Source organism: Cucumis melo, chromosome 12, assembly GCF_025177605.1.
Source record: "Cucumis melo cultivar AY chromosome 12, USDA_Cmelo_AY_1.0, whole genome shotgun sequence".
NCBI classification, from domain to species: domain Eukaryota; kingdom Viridiplantae; phylum Streptophyta; class Magnoliopsida; order Cucurbitales; family Cucurbitaceae; genus Cucumis; species Cucumis melo.
Genome location: NC_066868.1, coordinates 15,792,541 through 15,815,547, shown reverse-complemented (window position 1 = coordinate 15,815,547; position 23,007 = coordinate 15,792,541). Strand labels below are relative to the sequence as shown.

At 36.4% G+C, this 23,007-nt stretch overlaps 1 protein-coding gene across 4 annotated transcripts; it reads left to right on the top strand.

Moving 5' to 3' along the window:
• LOC103502200 (acetyl-CoA acetyltransferase, cytosolic 1) lies at positions 1-21,189 on the top strand. Of its 4 annotated transcripts, none has more exons than XM_017047685.2 (15): positions 1-136; positions 242-292; positions 438-536; positions 611-784; positions 884-989; positions 1,991-2,129; positions 2,715-2,792; positions 2,877-2,942; positions 3,329-3,414; positions 3,671-3,770; positions 3,848-3,958; positions 4,048-4,089; positions 19,288-19,403; positions 19,511-19,597; positions 19,826-19,917. In XM_017047685.2, the coding sequence occupies exons 1-14, from the start codon at positions 10-12 to the stop codon at positions 19,593-19,595; spliced, it is 1,380 nt and encodes a 459-aa protein (XP_016903174.2). In that variant the 5' UTR covers positions 1-9; the 3' UTR covers positions 19,596-19,597; positions 19,826-19,917. The 4 variants fall into 4 exon arrangements, 3 of the variants coding, with proteins under 3 accessions (XP_016903174.2, XP_008464272.3, XP_008464274.3); XR_007816046.1 differs by lacking the exon at positions 19,288-19,403 and adding an exon at positions 5,274-5,363 and having other exon boundaries at positions 5-136; positions 19,826-19,868; XM_008466050.3 differs by lacking the exon at positions 19,288-19,403 and adding an exon at positions 20,842-21,189 and having other exon boundaries at positions 8-136; positions 19,826-19,911.
• The last annotated feature ends 1,818 nt before the right edge of the window (positions 21,190-23,007 follow it).

Genomic DNA, 23,007 nt, shown 5'->3' with positions numbered 1-23,007 from the left:
ATAAAAAAAATGGAGAGAGAGAATTCAAAAGTTGGGCACACGTCCCCATGGATAACGACGCCTTCCAATTTCCATACGTCTTTCTTGTTCTTATTTTGCTTTACTCTCTCTATCTCTCTACAGATCATTTTCACAGGTGATCATTTTTCTTCTCCAATTCATCAGTTATAGTACAACTACACCGATGTTGTCTTTGTTAACCACCTTCATTTCACTCTCTTTTCTTCTATTCTTTCTACAGATTTTCTTTCTCCTATGGCTCCTATTTCCTCCGATTCTGTCAACCTCCGAGGTTCTATAGTTCACCTCTATTTAAACAAATATTGTTTTGATTCAATTGTCTCTCCCTTTCCATGTGTGAAATCCCGAGTTGGGTTTGCCTCTCTGTTCTTTTTACAGTTGACACTAATTTGTGGTGTTTATTTATTTTGGCATAGATGTTTGTATTGTGGGTGTTGCTCGTACGCCAATGGGTGGCTTCCTTGGTTCACTTTCATCTTTCTCGGCTACCCAACTCGGTTCTATAGCGATTGAATGTATGTTTTATCGTATTAATTGGAAGGAATTACCCTATTTTAACATGTGAATTGAAGTGCAACCATGTTTATAGGTGCCCTTAAGAGGGCTAATGTTGATCCGTCTATTGTGCAAGAGGTATTCTTTGGAAATGTCCTCGGTGCAAATTTAGGGCAAGCTCCTGCTAGGCAGGCTGCTTTGGGTGCTGGTATACCAAACTCTGTTATTTGCACCACTATTAATAAAGTCTGTGCATCTGGCATGAAAGGTGTTTCCTCATCTATCGAAATCATGGTTGTTGTAGGATATGAGTTCTGGTTCTTGAAAATGTAATACTTCCTTTTCTTTTTCTTTTTTGTTGGTACAGCTACTATGATTGCAGCGCACACGATTCAGTTAGGAATAAATGATGTTGTTGTTTCTGGTGGTATGGAGAGTATGTCTAATGCGCCCAAATATCTCCAAGAAGTAAGGTTGGTCTTTTCTCCTCTCCCACTTTTTAAGTTGTTCCAAGAAGTAAGTTGTTCCCATGTTTGCTGACATTTCTACCTGTTGCTGCCCTCATAAACTTTAATCCAAGGATAGGAAGTATAGTTTAAGAAAACACGGTTTCTTCAATTGTAAGAAGAAAGCTGATTATCTGATTGATTATATATATTGTTATGAACTAATGCAAATATCTCTTGCCATAGCTGTAACAGGGTGCGTTGTCAAACAAAGTGTTGTACGTTTTCTTTTTACAAGAAAATGAAACTTTTAATTGGAGAATTCAAACTCAGTGTTCTCCTATTCATGGAATTGAATTTTGTGGTTATGTTCTGGTTTGTTATGTGGCTTGCTGTTTGCTTCTTTAGCTAATATCTTTATGGTTAAAATAATTTCTTTACTTTTCATTCATCCTTTAAAGATAAGGTTAAATGACAAGTTTAGTTCCCAAACTTAAATTTGTGTCTATTTGGTCTCTTAATAAGTCCTTAAAACTTTCAATTTTGACTCATAGGTGCTTAAAATTTCAAATTTGTGTTAAATAGGGTTTAGGGATATTCAAATTGTTTTTGTTTTTAGATTAATTGATCTAACAGACATAAAATTCATATCTAATGGGACCATAAACTCTCAATTTTGCTTATAGCACGTTTTTGGATTTAAAAAAATTGTTGAATAGGTCAAAAGCCTATTAGATACAAGATTAAAAATTAAGAGATCAATTGGACACACTTTAAGAACCTAGAAACTTTTTAAGATCAAGGGCCTATTGGATAGGAAGTTGAAAGTAAGTCAGGACTAAATAGACACAAAACTGAAAGTTCATGCTATAAACTTGTAATTTAACCTAAAAATAATGACTTGATTTTCCACTTCAGTGGAGCCAAGAATCTTGTTTAGAACTAAGTCTTCATTGAGAAAAACTAAAGACTTTCTCGCTTTTGTTTTCAAAGATCTACTTTTCATCCTGACTCGACATTATGAACAGAAAAGGGTCTCGATTTGGAAATGATACTGTTGTAGATGGTATGCTTAAAGATGGTCTTTGGGATGCATACAACGACTTTCCCATGGGTGCTTGTGCTGAGATATGTGCCAGCCAGTATTCCATTACAAGAGAAGAGCAGGTACAGTTTAGCAGATGGGGAGTCTTATTTAGATTAATAAGTTTTACTAGTTCAATTTGAGCTGGCAGTTTTATTCCCACGGAAGTTTTATGATATTGATTAATTTTGTTCAAAATTCAACTTGTGTGCCTTAAACTTTTTAGGCCATCAACGAAACATTTTTGTTATGAGACAGGCCAATTAAAAATATTCAGCTTGAAATACTCAGAGTTTCTTAAAAATGTTTCTTCTTATGACTGCTTTTTGAGAAATGATCTATCTGTAAAACTGCATGTTAAGTGATAAATAAAAGTTCAAATTTATCGCTAACGTCACCATTTAGGCCAAGCCTTTTAGTTTTGTAATAATCTTACATGGTATTAGAGCTGGTCTTGTTTCAAACTCTAGTCAAAGTCATTTGCTCCTCAATTAATATTAATAATCACTTCTTGGGCCTTATACTAATTTCCAACTGTGACCCAAGTGTTTGAGTATGAACACAAATATGAGAATTTTCATGATTTATAAGTTTCAGCAGTGATTCGACACAATTTAATAACCTTTGATTAGGTACTGTCTTTTTTATTTCTTATTTCCCCTCAATAGGATGCATATGCTATTAAGAGCTTTGAGCGAGGACTTGCTGCACAAAATAATGGTTTATTATCCTGGGAAATAGTTCCGGTAAGGTTCTGTTCTGTTCTTAGAATGTATTTAGAAGTCTATTCTATTGTAAATGAAATCCAACTAATGGTTTGAATAATTTAGGTTAAGGTTCCTTCCGTAAGAGGGAAGCCATCTTCAACTTTTGACAAGGACGAAAGCTTGAGACATGTAAGATGTCGTTAATAATAGTAAAAAGCTCTGCAATATTCATTTTATTCAACCAATTAATAAACATCCAGTATAGTATACATGCTTAAGAAAATGTAGTTAGGGTACCATAGAGAACTAAGGTGATTGGCATCAAAATGGTTGTTAGTTGATCGGGAGACATGTTGTTTGAACCTAGAATGAAGCATTTATAAAGGAAAATATGAGTTTGTTTCTCAGGAACTGACTTCAGGTTCCTGCTTACGTTAGTAAGTATTCTTTTTTACTCCTTCTTGAAGGCTACTAGTCTTACGAAATATCGAGAATTTCCATTTTGCTGCATATGGCTCGCCCTTTTTGAAGCTACATTCTACCTTCATTCAACAAATTTTTTTGTGATTTGCTAGTTTGATGCTGCAAAACTAAAAAAGCTCAGGCCAAGTTTTAAAAAGGATGGTGGTACTGTTACTGCTGGCAATGCTTCTATCATAAGGTTCTCTCTCTCTCTCTCTAATTGTGTATATATATTTGGTGTTGATTAAGTTTATATGTGCTGTCTTCAAGAGATCACTTATGGTCCTGAGGAAATTTACTTGCGTTTTGAAAATTGTTGGTAGTATCATTAGGATTAACATCTCCAGCTACTGATTTCTGAAGTGTCCCGGAAATTTACTTTCAACCTTTCCGTTGATGCCACTGAGGACATTTTTAGGCAGCTGCATTGTATTTGATTATTTGATCTTAGACAGTGATGGTGCTGCTGCTTTAGTGCTGGTGAGTGGGAAGAAGGCACTTGAACTCGGATTAGAAGCAATTGCTGTGATTAAAGGATATGCTGATGCTGCTCAGGTAATTAAGTTCTTGACGTTATTATCCTCTTCTTGGGAGTAAGATCATGCGGCTTACAGAAGAAAAATGACTACCAGGCACCTGAATTATTTACAACGGCTCCTGCCCTTGCTATTCCGAAAGCTATCTCGAATGCTTGTTTACATGCCTCTCAAATTGATTATTATGAAATTAATGAAGCCTTTTCCGTAAGAACTTGTCCTCTCATTTACTGCTACTGCATTTTCTTGCACATTATGCACGATTTTGTTATTAACTTGCTATATTTTCTCTTCAGGTTGTGGCTCTTGCCAATCAGAAGATTCTTGGTCTTGATCCTGTGAGTCTTCTTGTCATTTATTAAATTCAATTCATCACGCATTTGGTATTCCTTTGAGTTCAGAGTTCAAGTAATTGTGTACTTTTTTCTGCTAATGGTTAGCTTAGCAGTCTGGTTGTTGATACATAATAACATAAAGTAGGTTGTTGGACATGTCTTTTCTCCCATGGTAGACTCCGTAGTCAGTCTTTGCTAGTGTTTGCTTGCATTTTTCTGTCCCCTTCCGGAATGCCTTATAAATTGGTGCTAGGAAGAAAGATGGGGCTGCTAATGGGAAATTTTATGAGGTCTGGTTGGAAGGGGCAGGTTGTACCAAATGGATATCGTAGGTGGTGTTCAGGTCTTTTTCCTTGAAGGGATGTGTTAAGCTTATTCACCTGAAACTGAGAAAAATCCCAACAAAAACTAGAGAAACAGAGATGGTACTCTGTTACGATGTATTGAATGGAAATCAACAAGAGTTCACAAAGGAGAATAACAGCACAAGAATAATGTAGAGATAAATCACAAGCAAGAACAAGATAACAAGAAGGAAATGATAGTAGTTCCAGCTCCTTGGAGAAGGTTGGCCTTTTCTACCAAAAGCTCTCAACAGTTTTTTCACTCAATTATGGCCTACTTTTGGCAATCCCCAAAATATTCCTTTTATATCATCTCGGTGGATCCCTCAACCGGTTTCTACCTCTCCAATAACCTCCCCAAAAGCTGTCTTCTATGTATTACCACCCTTACCCTAACCAGCTTTGCCCCTACACTTATATGTGTGTATGATTGGAGGCCTAACATTACCGCTCGGCTCGAATTGCACCTTGTCCTCAAGGTGGAATGTGGGAAACTGTTTATTCATCAGATGAACTGATTCCCCAAGTAGCTTCACTGTCTGGCAGTCTCTTCCATTTTGCCAGCCATTTTGCTATTCTACTGTCTTGATCACCTTGTAAGGTCGATAAAATTTTGGGGACAATTTCTCACTTCGTTTTCTTGCAGTGATCTTTGCAAGTAAGATCTCAATTTTAAGTAGACTTCATCTCCAACATTGAATTTCAACTCTCTCTGGTGCTATCAAGCCAGCCTGTTTTTTTTTTTACATTCTGTTCTATGCTATCAACAAATTTTCTTTCAAAGCATTGATGACCAAGTCTATATTTCAACAACTGTTCAGCATTATTGTTGGTTGCTTTCAGATCTCCATATGATATCAAAGGGAGTGGTGGCGGTCGGTCTAATCTTTGAAGGAGCATGAAAGGTCGTGTTGTACCAAAGTTCCACCCAAGGTATACATTTGTTCCATTTGGTTGGGGCTAGTTCTCCATTGCTTTAACCTTTTCTCCGTTTGCCTCCACTCCTTTGTTAGAGATTCAGTGGCCCAAGTATTGGATCCTTAAGTGCCCAGTTACACACTTCTTCCTATTAGCAAACAATTGGTTGTCCTTAAAAATGCTGAATACGACTACAAGGTGCTTCTTGTGCTTATGTTCGTGCTATATACTAGGACGTCATCAAAGAACACTAACACCAAAGCATCTCAGGAATGGCCAGAAGACCTAGTTCATCATCGACTGGAAGGTGGTTGGAGCATTTGTCAACCTGAACGACATAATCAGGAACTCATATTGCCCCCCTCATGTGTGTGGAAAGCGGTCTTCTCAATGTCACTCTACTTTATTCTGATTTGATGATAACCATAACGTATGTCTCATTTCAAAAACACAACCGCTCCATGTAATTCATAAAGTAGTTCTATGGTCACGGGTATCGGGAATTTATCAGCTATGTCACTTGATTCAACTTACGGTAATCAACACAAAACCTCCACCCCTATCCTTCTTTTTCACTAGAAGCATAGGACTCGAGTAAGGGCTACGACTCGACCAAATAATTTGCAGCAACTCAATTACCAATTTCTTATTTTTTCTTTCTATATATACCCATACTTATATGGTCTGACATTAATGGGTTTCTATCCCTCTAAAGCCAATATTTGATGGTGTACGACTCGTTTAGGAGGTAAACCCTTCAGTATCTCAAAGATCTTTTCATATTGCTTCATCAAAAATTGGATCATCGACAACTTTTCCTCATCTCCTTTTTCTTCAACTTCATTTTTCGTTTTCATACGGTCTCAATTTCAACATTCTGAAACTCAATTAAGAAGCTTTGATCATCCTCATCACATGTCTTGGCAAGAGCTTTGATAGAGCATTCGACTTCTGTTAATGAAGGATCACCCTTGAGAATGACAAGTAGCCACCGCATTCCAAGGATGACATCCATCTTACCTAAGTCAATTGCTAGAAAATCCTCCACTATGGTCAACTTTGTCAACTTTACTTCTACTCTTTTACATATTCCATGTCCCTCACATGCTATACTGTCCCCAATATTGACTCCAAATTTTGTCTCCTTAGTAATCGGCAATTTCAGCTCATCCATTAATTTGTAGTGGATAAAATCGTGAGTTTCTCCATTGCCGATTAATACGATCACGTCTTTTCCTCTCATTGAACCCGAAAGCTTCATTGTTCCTTTTGTTGAGAACCCTAGGATCAGACGCAATACTATTTCTGTGCCCCATCACCTTCAACTATTTTAATTCCACTGTTTCCAATTCATCTTTGTCAACTGCAACCCCTTCTTCTATCTTTGCCAACACCTTAGATTCTTCTTCTTCCTTTATTGTAAGTAACATTGACTGCTTGTTCTTTATCGTGAATGCATTTTAATTAGGCACTAATTATGTGACTAGAGTTGGCGACTAGGCTAAGTTCGTGCGATAAAAGATGCACACTTCTACCTAAACAATGCTAACTACAGTCATTCATCGTTTTGAATACAAGTTTTCCTCGCTCTTACCCTAGTGTAAGCAAAGAGAGAGGTTTCTTGTGTAAGCCAGGATTGAATACAGGGAATTAATGATTCTAGTAGGCTAATTATGCATTCTAGGGTCGTGCGGTATTTGTACAGTATTATTGTGCTAGACCTGCTATGTTACACACTTACAAAAGGAGGGGCAAGAAGGGAATAACACCAGCTGGGACGTCTAGACAGGTTGCTGAAAGAGGAATTCACCTGAGTGGGCCCCACATTTATGATTTAATATAAAGAGAGAATGTTTAGGGATTTGAAAAGAGGGTTTTTGTAGTAAAGGCTACTGTGGCTTTTATTGGGAGAAGTTTCCCAACCTTCTCTAAGGAGTTGGGTTTTCATTCTGTTTTTCCTTATTTGTTTTTGATGTTTTTTTAGCTTCCTTGTGGACTGATATTCTAATTTAGCAATATAAATATTATAGAGTACTGTCTCTGTTTCTCTCTTGGGTATTTTACTGATTTTCAGGTTGAAGACTTTACAAATTGGTATCAAAGCTAGCTTATCCTGGCAAGAACAAGATCATGGCTCAGAAGCAAATAAAAGAGCGTGTTGACATTCATGAGAAGGAAATGACGGGAATCAAGGAGATGATCCTTGCATTGAAAATGAGTGTGGAAAGACTCACTGATGAGATGAGAGAAAATAGTAACAGCAAAAGAAGAAAGGAATCAAGCATGTCAGATGGTTCGAACTACAAGATGAAAAGGAAAATAGAAGAAGTTGAGGCAATGACTACCCCGAGAGGGGGATCATTTGATAGAAGCAAATACAAGAAGTTGGAGATGCCAATATTTGCGGAGGAGAATCCAGAAAGTTGGGTGTATAGAGCTGAACATTTCTTTGAAATAAATGAGTTATCCGATGAGGAGAAGGTGAAGGTCATGGTCGTTAGTTTTGGGCAGGACGAAGTGAATTAGTTTCGTTGGAGTAATAACAGAAAGAAAGTGGTATCCTGGGATGACTTGAAACTGTGGATGTTCAAACGTTTTCAGCCCATTGGAGAAAGGGATTTTAGGGGCGAGGCTTATTCGAATCCAACACGACAGAACTTCCCCAGAATATTTGAAGAAATTTATGAATTTCTCGGCACCCTTACCGGAGATGCTAGAGGCGTTGAGAAAGCGTTCATATCCGGTTTAGAACTTGAACTTCATGCGGAAGTGCACATCTGTCATCCAATAACTCTTGAAGATTGTATGCATGAAGCACAACTGGTGGACGATCGGAATGTGGCCCTAAAACTAGCCCCGAGGATGGTCGACGAACTTAAAATTCCAGTAATTGAAGACACAAAATCGTGGTAACCATTGGACACGGTAGCGACATAGTGGGTCGAGGAACATGCAAAAAAATTGAAGTCATATTACCAGAATTGGTAATCCAGGTAGACTTTCTAGCCATGGAATTGGGAAAAATGGATGTCATACTGGGAATGCCTTGGTTATGCTCAGCTGGATTTATGGGAGTACACTGGCCGTCGAAGTCTATCGCATTTATGGCAGGAAATCGAACAATAATTCTTAAAGGGGACCCATTTCTAACTACAGCAGAATGTTCTCTCAAAACAATAACCAAAACCTGGGAAAATGAAGATCAAGGGTTCTTAATCGAGTTCCAAAATTGGAAGTTCAAGAGGAAGAAGGGGAAATCATTGATAGCGAAAAAGAGGAGAAAGGAGAAGAAGACCTCCCTATGATCCAAGCCTTGTTAAAATCGTAGATGGACATATTTGAGGAGCCCAAGGGTCTACCATCGAAAAGAGCAACAGACCACCGCATACTCACCATGGACGGGCAAAAACTCGTCAATTTGAGACCCTACAAATATGGGTATGTTCAAAAGGAAGAAACTGAAAAGCTAGTAACAGAAATGCTGGAAGCCAAAATTATTCAACCAAACAGAAGCCCTTATTTGAGCCTTGTGTTTTTGGTCAAAAAGAAGGAAGGGGTGGCGCTTCTGTGTAGATTATCGAAAATTGAATCAAACAACGATCGCCGATAAATTCCCTATTCCAGTGATTGAGTAACTTCTGGATGAACTCCACGGCGCTGCTGTATTTTCAAAATTAGATCTTCGTTCTTGCTACCACCAAGTCCGGATGAGAGAGGAAGACATAGAAAAGACAGCCTTCTGTACACATGAAGGCCATTACGAATTCTTGGTGATGCCATTTAGGTTGACCAATGCTGGCTACATTTCAATCATTAATGAATCAGGTTTTTCGACCCTCCTTCGTCGATTTGATATAGTTTTTTCTTACGGTTAGTTTACAGTGCAAATATAACCACACATGAGAAGCATCTGGGAGTTGTCTTTAATATCCTAAGGGATAATAAATTGTTTGCTATTGTTTGCTATTGGAAGAAATGTGTTTTTGTCCATTCGAAGATATAGTACTTGGGGCATTGGATATCAAGCAAGGGGTGGAAGCCGAGGGAGAAAAGATCAAGGCTATGGTCAATTGGTGGGTATCGAAAGATGTACAAAACTTAGGGGATTCTTGGGGCTGACTGGTTATTACCGAAGGTTTGTTAAAGGTTATAGCGAGATTGCCATTCCTCTCCACTTTTACAAAAAATTGCTTTCCGATGGGATGATGAAGCTACTCAGGCTTTCGAAGAGCTCAAAAGAGCCATGATTTCGGTTCCAGTTCTAGCTTTACCAAACTTTTCCTTACCCTTCGTGATAGAGACGAATGTGTCAGGTTTTGGTCTTGGAGTAGTGTTATCTCAAGAAGGCAAGCCTATAGCATACTTCGGCCAGAAATTAGCTCCTCGTTCCCAAGCCAAGTCCATATATGAGAGGGAACTTATGGCGGTTGTCATGGCGGTGCAAAGGTGGCTTCACTATTGATTGGGAAGAAAATTTACTGTTATTTCTGATCAAAAGGCGTTGAAATTCTTGATTGAGCAGCCCCAGTTTCAAAAATGGTTTACTAAATTGTTAGGGTATGATTTTGAGATTCTTTACCAACTTGGTCTGCAGAATAAGGCAGCAGACGTGCCCAAAATTAACCATCAAGCAGAATTGGCTATTATGATGACATCGGGATTGGTGGATGTGGAAGTGGTTTTAAGGGAAGTAGAACAAGTTGAGGTGTTGTCAAAAATCATAGGAATAAAAAAGATCAAGAAGGAAGAGCGAATTTCCAGTGGAAGGATGACAAACTATGGTTTAAAGGCAGATTGGTGCTATCCCGAAACTCTTCCCTCATACCTTCTTTGTTGCACACGTAACATGATTCAGTGTTGGGGGGACATTTGGGACTCCTAAGAACTTATAAAAGGATGAACGGAGAGCTCCATTTGATAGGAATGAAGGCTAGTGTGAAGAAATATGTAGAACTTTGAGAAATTTGCCAACGAAATAAAATAGAAGCATTGTCACCCGCTGGTTTACTACAACCCTTACCCCTTCCTGAAATGATTTTAGAAGATTGGACTATGGACTTCATTGAGGGGTTACCCAAAGCCGGAGGGTATGACTCAATATCGGTGGTAGTGGATCGTTTGAGCAAGTTTGCTCATTTTATTTGCTAGAAACACCCTTTTTCTGCCAAGCAAGTAGCTGAAATTTTATCAAAAGAGTTGTTAGTAAACATGGAGTGCCCAAGTCTCTTATCTCTGACCGTGATAAAATCTTCTTGAGTAGTTTCTGGAAAGAACTTTTTTCTGCCTTGGGGACTGTTTTGACAAGAAGCACAACTTTCCACCCTCAAACCGATGCACAAATGAGGAGAGATATATGTTTGGAGACATACTTAAGATGTTTTTGTAATGAAAAGCCCGAAAAATGGCACAAGTGCATTCCATGGGCAGAACTATGGTATAACACCAAATTCTATGCTTCCACAAGAACAACACCTTACCGTGGGGTTTATGGTAGACCCCCACCTTCACTCATTTCCTTTGGAGACAAGGAGGCACCGAATAATAGTGCCGAGCAGCTCCTCCAAGAGAGAGACTTGATCATTAACGCCTTAAAGGAGAACTTGGTGGTTGCCCAAAATAGAATGAAAAAACATGCAGATTTGCATAGAAGGGAACTGGAATTTCAGGTGGGTGATGAAGTGTTTCTGAAATTAAGACCATATCGTCAGCGTTCCTTGGCTAGGAAGCATTGCGAGAAGTTAGCTCCCAAGTTCTACGACCCTTATAAAGTTGTGGAAAGGATTGGTGAAGTGACATACCGGCTGGAATTACCACCATTGGCAAATATACACAATGTTTTCATGTTTCACAGCTGAAGCTCAAATTGGGACAAGCATAAAAGGTTGAACATATTGCCCCTTCACTCACATAAGAGTTTGAGCTCCAAAGTCTGTCCGAAAAGGGTTTTGGGTGAGAGATGGAATAGGAGCAAATGAATGGCTTGTGCAATGGAAGGTGTTGCTCGAAAGTGAAGCAACTTGGGAATTAGTTTATTTGATGAACCAGCAATTTCCTTATGAAAACCTTGAGGACAAGGTGAGTTTTGATCCGAGTGTAATTGTTAGACCTCCTATATTACACACTTATAGAAGGAGGGGCAAGAAGGGAATAACACCCGCTGGGACATCTAAACAGGTTGCTGAAAGAGAGGAATTCACCTGAGTGGATCTCACGTTTATGATTGAATATAAAGAGAGAATGTTTAGGGATTTGAAAAGAGGGTTTTTGTAGTAAAGGCTGCTGTGGCTTTTATTGGGAGAAGTTTCATAGCCTTCTCTAAGGAGCGGGTTTTCGTTCTGTTTTTCCTTATTTGTTCTTGATGCTTTTTTAGCTTCCTTGTGGACTGATAGTCTTATATAGCAATATAAATATTATAGAGTACTGTCTCTGTTCCTCTCTTGTTGGGTGTTTTACTGATTTTTAGATCGAAGACCTTACAAATTGATATGGACAATATAATCTATTATGTATATTTACACTATGTACGATGGAGTAGCAAGATGGATGTGGCGATGAGATGTGCTGGAATATGAACTCATGTAAATTGACAATGGTATGTAAGAATATCTAAATAATTAAGCATAAAGTAAGGGCAACCAATGTGTCAAGACGATATAAAGTATTTATCAACTCTAGATTTAAGGCAAGCAACCTCTCAGTGCTTTTGCCATACCTGCTCACCTCTTGGGACCCAAATACTTGAAGTTAAGAGATGATTTGTATCTAATCCTTCTGAATTAATTATGCATAATGTATTTTATATTGAGGTGAGCAACCTCTCGATGCCTTCACCATACATACTTGCATTTTTTATATGTATGCTAAGGATAAGTTCGATGGCAAGAATGTATTGCTACATTCCTTTTCTCTCGCCTCCTGTTTAGCTAAATCCATGCCATCACGCGTCAAGTGACAATAGTCAATACTTTCTTTCTTTCGAATAGGATAAGGCATTGATGGCTGCATTTAACTTAAAAAGACAAATAACACAGAGATTCGTATTCTCTAACATTAACTACTCCTTACGTCATTTACCCTTACTCAAATTTTAATAGTTATGAGAGATAAAGAAATGAGAGAATGGAAGTAGAAATAAGTTGCATTCAAAGTTAAAGCTTTAGGCCTTTCGGCCATATAGTTCAAATTACGAATACAATTACGAATATTACAAACGAAAGTACAGAAGTATGTGGTGAGCCGTTAAGTATGATTTCTCATACTCATTGGCTTTGCTTTTGTCACATCCCGCCTCACATGCGTCCCCCACTTTGCTATGTGGAACGAAACGCGACTTGAACAATTCTGACACTTTAAGTGAAACACCAGAACGCTCACTTAAAGCTTAACTTTTACTTTAATACGCAGCGGAAAACAACTAAAAGACTACCATAACTAATAAACAAAGCATTTCTTATTATTTGAACCAAGCGTTTTACTATTACACTTTCCTTAATTCCTTGGTACAAAGATACCTCTTAAATGCCTTGCCTAGTTTTCACAAAACTGAGATGCAGCTCTTTTCATACAAGGCTTCTAAAAATAAAATAACCTTTAATTACAAGGAAACAAAATAAAAGAACTTAGATCACTTGCTTTGCTTCTATGCGTAGCAACTCATCCTATTCTTCCTTACTTGACCTTAATGTCGGATCACCTGGGAAAGAAAAACTTTAAAACATAAGTCAAAGACTTAGTGAGTGATATTTTTTGAAAAACCTTTTGGGAAAACAACATAAATAGCATAAATTCATTTTCTTTTCAAACACACAGGCTTAACGCCTCAATTCATCAAATCGCATAAACACACATTAGTCTTACACATTCCTTCCACCAACACATGAACCATTCCCTATGCCAAGACTCGACATCTTGCGTTTAGACTACTGTGGTATCTTTTCATCAACAACATCCGAGAATTTCTCTGATTTATTCCTCGTTGCTTGAGCCGCTAAGTTCAATACTCTCCTTTTATGCATTAGCTAGCTTCACACCATCATGTAGTCCTTTTCTACATGACTGCCTTTATTCCTCATGTGCACATCATAGTTAGCTTCTTTGATAGGAATACATACTAATAGTTTTCAATGAACACAATATACAATACAAAACATTCATTACGTATATAACTTTCTTTAGGATAATAATTCTTTTCATAAATACTAGTAAAAGACATGTGCATGGCACGTATAATGCGTAGCCTTAGATTATAGTAAACATTGCATGTATATGTTTAGGTTGTGCTAAACTTAAAGGTACGAAACTCAAAATGTAATAGAATTAGAAGTACATGGAAAGAAGTTATAATAATTAGATTAAAATATAATAATTTAAACGTAAAACTTGCATATATAAAAAAAATGATTTCTTTATAAACAATATTTTTTTCTGTACAATTTGAAGGTAACTTATCGTCACCTATGGACTTGATCCAAACTTTTGTTGTCTTCATTGAAATTTCTCTAGATAGTGCAACATAAAGCTATCCATGAGAAAACACATTTTTCAAGAAAATATATTTCAAAATTAGGAATTGTTTGTACTTGTGCTTTGTTAATTGTCATCGCAAAGCATAAATGAATGAGGAATTGTTTTCTCTTAAACTTGAATGGATATCCATTGTCATTTGGTAGGCTAATGGTATTCGTGAAGAAAAAACTTGTTTTCCGGCATGATAACCCATTGCTACTTCAACATGTATAATATTTTTGCTAAATTGATCGACATACCAATCTTGACCCATTACACAATCCATTGGATGAATCCAAATTTTTCAATAACAACGTTGGTAGAAAAAAAATCAAGGAAGTGTTTTTATTCAGTAGAAAAAAATGTCACAAAAATTTTTCAACTTTCAAGTCTTTAAATTTGTATTGTTAATTAGGATTAATATCTTACTTAATTTGTAACTAATTTCTAAAATGTAAATGAAAAACCATTTGGATTTCAACTCTACACATCATATACTTTAATTCCACTAAACTTAAGTTAATTAATTAAAAAAGTAGTGGGTAAATGAAAAACCATCTGTATTCAACTTTTCACATTGTGCATACTTTAATTCCACTAAACTTAAGTAGAATCAATCCAAAAAGTAGTGGAAGAGGGTGTGCCTTTTATAATTATATATATTACAAAAAGAATAAAATTAAAAATGAATTTACTATAAAACCAAGGAGTGATTTGAAATATAGAACTAAACTCAAGGGTATAACGGTGAGAAAAAAATCTCCATATTGAGGTTTTTATATATATTATAGATTAAACATGTAAAAACAACTTTACATTTGAACATGAAGTTCATATAGGATCTTTGAAAACATTAAATATTTGAAAGTCACTCACTACACTAAGTTTCCCTTGAGAAAGCCCGACTTTAGGTCTCTTCTTTTCGCATGATACTTTTTCTTCTTAGCTGAAAAACATCAATGATCTTTGTATATTCTCCCTTTTCTATCCCTTCCCTTCTATTTATACTACTCTCGAAATAGATTAGTCATCCTTAGGTCCTTATTAATCTGTCAGCTCCTACTTATAGTGTACACATGTAAGCTTAGTTTTTCTCATGAACATGCTTTGACCCTAATCTTGACATGTAGCCCACTAATTAAGCACTAATAGGAAATTTCTCAGAAAATTACTATTCCTTCTTCGCATAGTTTATCTTGCATCGAACTTTTGATTACTTAGCCAGTCTTGTCCACCTTCTCATTCTACACGTGTTGCCTAGTTATCGCCAAGCTTCAAAGTGGATCTTCCTTCTATGCATTGCCACTTTACGCGTTTCAACAAAACACTTTCTTTTCAAAGCCGCCTTCAAAATTCATACAAAATACTTATTTTCCAAAATTGGACCCTTCTATTCTGGCCGAGGTCTTTCAGCTTTTTGCCTATACTATGAAGGGAAGCGAAAGGGGATTTCTCATCTACGTTCTAAGCTCTCACCTAAAACAAAGAAGGGAAAAATGGAAGTTGGAAGTGAGCTTGATCTCCAGTGAAATTCTTGAAGATGTAGCCTTCTATTTATAGGCGAGGATTGACATGACATGTCATAGTTTGGGTTTCATTAATTCTTTAAAAAAGCTGTTTCGCGCCGTAGACATCACATTCGTCTTTTTCTGACATTCGCGCTAACTATTTTGTTCGCTAGCAATGTAAAACGCCTAGGTTTTTGTTCTTATGCTCGCCTTCTCGCCTGATGTTTGTCGCTTGGCTACTCTTCTATTTTTCGCTTAAAATCCTACACATGACATGAATAACGCGATAAACAGGCATGAAGCTTTTTTGTAGCTTGCAACGCGTAACTGAGTTATTTTATCTTTACAAGTTAGCATTGTCTCTCGATTTGTTTTACCTTACGGCAGTGAACATGAGAGTATTTTTCGTTACATCTGAAGTAGAGCCCCTTGTCAAGACATGCTCGAAACTCACTGTCAGATAGCCTCTTACTTAATCTCTTACTGGCGGCTCTCTTTTCGAATAGTTTTCGTGAAGGGGTATAGTGATCTTTTGCATCGGGGCTACACCTTCTTTTGTCCGGCCTTGTGCGTTAATATTAGTTGGTTTGGTGGATTGGGCTTCCAAACTAGGCCCATGGGCTCCTCACTCGCTCAATGCCAATTATAGGGCTACATTCAGATCATTTGCTAGTTGGGCTTCTTTCATACATTCTTCCTACGTCTTTGGATGTCGGCTTGCCACTTTCGCTTGAAAAGGCTTCAACCCTATCACAAATGCATCCATTAATACACTCTTTGCCATCTTCGGCAAGGTTGCTGAGTAGATTAGGAATTTATTAAGGTATTCAGCATATGTCCCATCTTGTTTAATCCTTATCAACCTTACTCCTAAGCTTCCTTCTTTGTTGGGTTGAAAATGCTCAAACATACGATTTTTTAGATCTTCCCATGACGTCACCTTCCTCAAGTTGTTGCTTCACCTGAACCAATTAACTTCATCTTGGAGCAAAACTCACTAAGACAACCTTGACTTTCTCTATGTCGGCTAAATCGTTGATCTTGAAGTAATATTTGGCCCTATAGACCCACAATTTGGGATTCTCACCCATGAAAATTGGCATTTCTAATTTCTTGTATTTGCTCTTTATCTATTGTTCCATGTCCAATATGTCATGCCCCGCCCTAAAAGTCACTTTAGGCCACCTAGTAAAGACGTGCCGCCTAGACACTCACCGCATATCACACCGTGTGATAAACATTGAATGCCTGGTAAGCAGAACAACTTTTTAAATCAGTCTCAATACAAAGCTCCAATTTAGAACTCAAGAGACTTTACAACACAACGCGGCGAAAAAATAAATAATAAACTAACATCTTATTTCACTTATTCTTGGCTTTGATGCCTAGTCTTCACCACTTAAGCTTTTAAACTCCAGGCGAAAAGCACAATACAACCTAGTTGAATACAACAACACAACTTCTTACTTTTTTAACTTTTAACCATGCGTTTTACAATCTTAAAGCATATATCCTTAAGTACATTAACTATGACACAAAAGTTTAGAACGCCAGTTCTAGCTTCTCCACTTTACTCGCTTAGCCTAAATGCTTAGCTTCTTAATACGAGGACTTAGCTCTCCCCAAAATTGAGATGCGGCCCTCTTCTAAATATAATAACTTTAAAGTAACAGAAAATAGAAGACTCGGTCAGCTTTCTCGCGTCGCAACACATCTTACACTTCTTTACTTGACCTTAACGCCTGATTACCTAAGGAAGGGAGAACTTAAAATGTAAGCCGAAGACTTAGTGAGTGAGAGTTTAGAAATATCTTTTGGGGAATACAATACAGTCACAAAAACTCATTTTCATTTCATAAACACAGGGTTACAATACCTCATTTCATAAATCGCAGAAATCACATTAGCTTCCTCTTATTCCTTTCCACCGAGAACATAGATCGTTCCCTATGCCAAGATTACTGGGATTCACTCTCGCCAGCACCCTGCGTTTAGACTACTGTGATATTCATTCCATCCACAGCACTCGGAAATTTCCTTGATTCATTCCTTGTTGCACAAGCCATCTACACGACGCCTTTACACATTGTGTGCACACCACATAATATCTGCTCACTTGATAGCAACAATGCTAATAGTTTATTCGCAAACAATTAACACAATCATAATATAGAAGTCCATAGTTTTCTCTTTTCAAATAATATCAAAAACAACGCAACAATATATAGATATACAAGACTTGTTATACATAACTACAAACTTGAGGGAATACTTTCAAATACATTTTTTCTTTAAGAAGATTAATCATAGAACGCTTATGAAGGTCACTCACGAAAACACTTGATTCCCTTCTTCTCATCACGCCTAGCTTTACTTCTCTTTTTGCCTAGCTTCCTCAACAAAAGCTCATCACTTCTACTTCCTTAGTAACTTCTCAAAATGACAATACTTTCTTTGATTCCTTCAACCTTATTTATACTAATCCTTTTGTTCGGTTCTTCTCTTTACTCACCAGTTCCGACTTACAACTTTACATGCATCAGCTTACTACTTGCCAGGCCATGCAACCAACCAAAGCTCGACATGTTGCAGCAATCAACTCAAAATTAAACACTTACCTTGAAACATTAAGCTTATTGTCTTGGAATGATCAACTTTGGATTAGTTATTTCCCAACAAATACTAGGCTTATCTTCTTAGAATGCTCAACTCTTCCTCGCCTGCTTTCTCCTTGCGGTAGACCACAAACGCCCCCTCCTTCTCGCCAAACTTCATCTCACGTTACTATGCAAAATGCCTAACTCTTCCACAAAACGCTTGCTTCACAGCAACCACTTCGAGACACAAGTACTTTTCTCTGCGTCGTCTTTCCTTAAAACACAACCTTCTTCACAATTAAAGCCTTCTTTAGAATAATCATTCTTTTTCCAAGGCTCCTTCTCAACGGGAGACTTTTGTATATGGGCCTTACACAATACTCATCGTCAACTCGATTTCATCCATCTTTCCTTTCATCTTCAGCATAGAGCCATCACAGGTACCCAATTCTTCTTTATGTCTGCTAGCTCTATTTTCTTTTACTTCCTTAGCCAATCTTTCAAAACTTTTCGTTAACCTCAGGATTATCTCTTTCAAATCTCTGGCTTTCCTCTCATTGGTTTCCAATCTCTCTTCCGTCTGTTCTGTGCCACATAGATCGTGTTCTCCCTAAGATTTGATGGCTCTAATACCAATTTGTTAAGAGTCCTGAAACTCAGAAAAAATCCCAACAAAAACTCGGTACTATGTTACAATATATTGAATGGAAATCAACAAGAGTTCACAAAGGAGAATAACAACAGAAGAATAATGCAGAGATAAATCACAAGCAAGAACTCACAAGAAGGAAATGATAGTATCTCCAGCTCCTTCGAGAAGCAGCAGCTTTTCACTCAATTATGACCTAATTTTGGCAATCCCCAAAACATTCTTTTTATAGCACATCTTAGGTGGGTCCCTCAACTACCTCTTACTAGTTACTGGGAAGCTCTCTTATGAGAACCTTATTTTAAAAAAAAAAAAAGAAAAAAAGAAAAAAAGAAAAAAAAAAAACACTTTGATGGATAAAGAAAATTGAATTGGAAAGTTCTCTTCCCGACACTTTGCATTATAAATATATATTTTTTGATCTCAGAAGTTCATGGTACTATCGTAGCAGTAGGGGGATGTGATTTTTATTCCATATTGGATGGACTGTTGGTCACAAAAGGCCGTCTTCTGTCTTATTATTATTATTTTTTTAAAATTTTTCTCTGGCTCTGGTTTTTCCTTCTTCTGTCGATTATTTCAAAGTTCCACTTCCTTCTGGGTTCAAAGGATCGTTACTCGTTGGTTGTGGAATGTTGAGTATAGAGTTTTATCTTGTAATTCTTTTCTGAAATGCTTAGTTTCCTCCCATGTTGATGCGACCCCTGGCTAAGTTGGGAAAAGGGGAAACCAGAAGAAAACGAAGTTCTTTGCTTAGTTTCTCTCAGGGGAGATCAATATTATTAATGTTATTCAGGTTTCCATTTACGAGCTTTTGTTATGTTTTATATAGATGATAGTAGATACGGAAGGAAATAAACTTTGTTTGTGATTTCTTATTTTTGTGCTTGTGGTTGGATGCAGGATAGAGTTAATGCTCACGGGGGAGCTGTATCTTTGGGACACCCATTGGGCTGTAGTGGAGCTCGGATTTTGGTCACCTTGTTAGGGGTAATTTCTGTTACTCACCGCAGATTGGGCAGTCGTGGAGATTTGGATACATTGTGAAGAACAAATTTCTCTATTTATTTGTTTGTCTTCAATGTTTCCTTAAATAACTATAATCATTGAGACTTAGACGACTGCTGATAGGAGGGGGAGTACATTTTACCTATATCCACTGCTGTTCTCACCTTGTCTTACGGTTGCATTCTTACTGAAGAAGCATCTTTGATACAGGTACTGAGACAGAGAAATGGGAAGTACGGGGTTGGTGCTGTCTGCAATGGTGGTGGAGGAGCATCTGCCCTTGTAGTTGAACTCATGTAAGCTTCCTTAAACTTGGAAGGAAATATTCCGTTTATAGATAATATATATTGTTATTATAGTAGCTAGTGCATGATGGTTTATAGAATACGATTTCTCTTAACAAATCAAATGAAAATAATATTGTTATAATATATTCTTGACCAAATTGTCAGAAGTTGGAATTTCATCTCTACATGTTTGAACTCAAACAATAGTAATCGAACTTCATATATTTGCTTATTTATCTTATGTAGAGAACCTATGGGAGGTGATCTCCTTTTCTTCTTTACAAGTATGACTGGGCTAGTTTACTGTAGAAACATCCGAGTAGCTTACTATGCCTGACCCCGTAGCATGTCTTAGAAGTTGAGGAACTGAAATGTTTTATAGTTCTTTTTCTTTTGGATTGGAGCCCTTTTGTCCATGAGAAAACTACCTACATAGTGGCCTTGATTCTGGATCAGACTTTGAGATATGAATCTACAAAAGCTTACAAGTTAGCGAATATTCTAAACAAGTAGCTTTTTGGAGATATTGGCAAATGTTTGGCGTGATATTTCAGTTAGATATGGCTATACTGGAAACATTATAGAAATATACCAGTTTAGCAAATAATGTTATTTTTCAATATGACAATTCGTTATTGGAAGTGATTCTTAAGTATGCAATAGTTAACGCATGGAAATTGAAAAAAAAAAAAGAAAAACGAAAACACATGGAATAGATGTTTTGTAGCTTTTTCATGTGCCACTAAACCAGCTGAATTTACAGCTGAATTTATTTTGAACATTTATATTGAAGTTTTGAATGCAATGGTATAGAGATATTATTTAGTAAATGCTTCATGATTTGACTTCCTTTGAGCGCTTTTGATGGCATTATATTCGTTAGGGAAACAGTAGTTTTAGTTTCTATAAATCCTGAGATGGAGTTAAAACATGTTGCAGGCCTGGGGCTAGAGTTCGACATTCCAAGCTGTGATCAAAATTAGTGTTCTCTAGAGGCATTGGGCTGCTTGGTATTTTACTTCTCCTGTTCTACACCCCAAAGAGGACTACCTATTTAGTGTATCATATGTAATACAGCAAATTTAGGTGTGTTTCCATATAATAAATGATCACTTCTCTTCTTTTTGCTACATTGCTTCTCTATTATTTAGTGTTTAAAAAATCTTTTCCATCATTAAGTTCAAAAGGCAAGAGATGTATGTAAAACCGTGCAAGCCCAAATGGGAAACAGAAAAAAGAGAAAAAGAAAATATATAAATAAAGTTTGTTCGGTAGAAAATTTGAATATATATGATTAAATGAAAACTCGATTCTATAGAATTGAGAAATTGAATTCTAATTTAAACAATTGTTTAAAATATATTACATACTATGTATTTATAAATCATAAAGTTAGTTGTAGTTACTACTAAAGGTGACACTAAATTAGTATTAATATATTTATAAACATGATTTATGTTAAAATAACAGTATCATTATTAGAATATTATATAATTTATAATAAAATGCGTGATACATATTAGGTTTTAGAGTTTATAATACGTGATAATATGTTTTTTAATATTTTTTATCTTTATTTAATATAATTTTCTAATTGCCTAGAAAGGGAAGATTGATCTTGGTTTTGTTAGATTTTCTGGAGATAAATAAAAAATAAGGCAAAATGTATTTTTGGTATCAGAGATTTAGATTGATGTCTATTTAGTTCCTGAAGTTTTAAAACAAACTCTTCTTTAATCTCCGAAGTTTGAGAAATAGTTCTAAACGGTTGTAAAAGTTATTTAGACCGTTAGTTGACTAACAGAAAAATGATGTGGCTATTAAATATGCTTAATTTGACAAAAATATATTATAATATTATTTTCTTATGGTGTGACATCTCTTCCTCTTCTCTTTTTATCCAAAACGTTAATTTCAATCTTTTGTTTTTTTGTCTAATTTTCTTTCTTTGCTTTCAAATCAATCCAACTTCCATAGCTACCTATCTGCCTCTTTATCTGAAATTTTCATTTTTCTTTCATACCATCTTAAGCTCCACTCCCGTAGCTTTCATTCTTTTCTCACACTAAATCTGCAAATTGAAAGGGGAAATATTACTCTGTACTATAAATAGAAAGATTTGATTGAGCCTGTTAGATTTTCTGGTTTTCTTCTATGAAAATTGTTAGGACTTTCAAACACATACAACTTAATAAAATGTTGAATTTGAACGGAGAAAATGGAGGGATTTTCTCCACAAGCAAGTAAAAATTGTAGAATTTAATGGTGACAAAGAAGTTTGGGGTGGAAGTATGAAATTTTTTCTAAAATGAATGGGAGGTTGAGATTTGGAAAAAAAGAAACAATTGAGGTTTGTAGAAAGAAAGGAAGCAAATAAATAGAGAAAAAAAAGGAAACAAATTTGTTTTGTTTTGTAAACAAGCTTGTCGGAAATTCTCGCTCACGAGATGGGCTAGAGATTTGTGGGGATGATGAGTGGAATGACTTTGATTTAGGGGATTGTTCTTGTTAATTCCAGAAATTAACAAAAAAAAAAAAAGTGCACTACTGTGGTGGAAGGTTGAAGGAGAGGAGGGGGAGAAAATGGAAAAGGAAGGGATGCCATGTCATAAAAAAAATAGTATTATAATATATTTTTGCCAAACTAATCATGTTTAATGGTCGCATCATTTTTCCCTTAGTCAACTAATGGTCTAAGTAATTTTAGGGACCATTTATAACTATTTCTCATATATTGGGGACTAAAATGTTCATTTTAAAACTTCAGAGACTAAATAGACATCAACTTCAAATCTTAAGGACAAAAAAGTGCATTTATCCTTGAAATTGTGTAAAAAGAGACGCTTTGATAGGTTTAATAGGCTTTGATCCTCTTAGATAGGTTTTGTGGGCTTGAGTTTGGTTTCTCACCCTTCAAGGAGTTTTTAACCTATATAACCTAAATAGGTATGCTTAATTACATGTTAGGGATCAAAATACCATTTAGAGAAATCCGTGGAAATGGAAAACATAAAAATGAAAATTGTTAAAATAGCAAACTGTTATTTTTTATTTATTTATGGCAAAACTAACTGCCTGAAATAATTTTCAACTTTTTTCGACCGA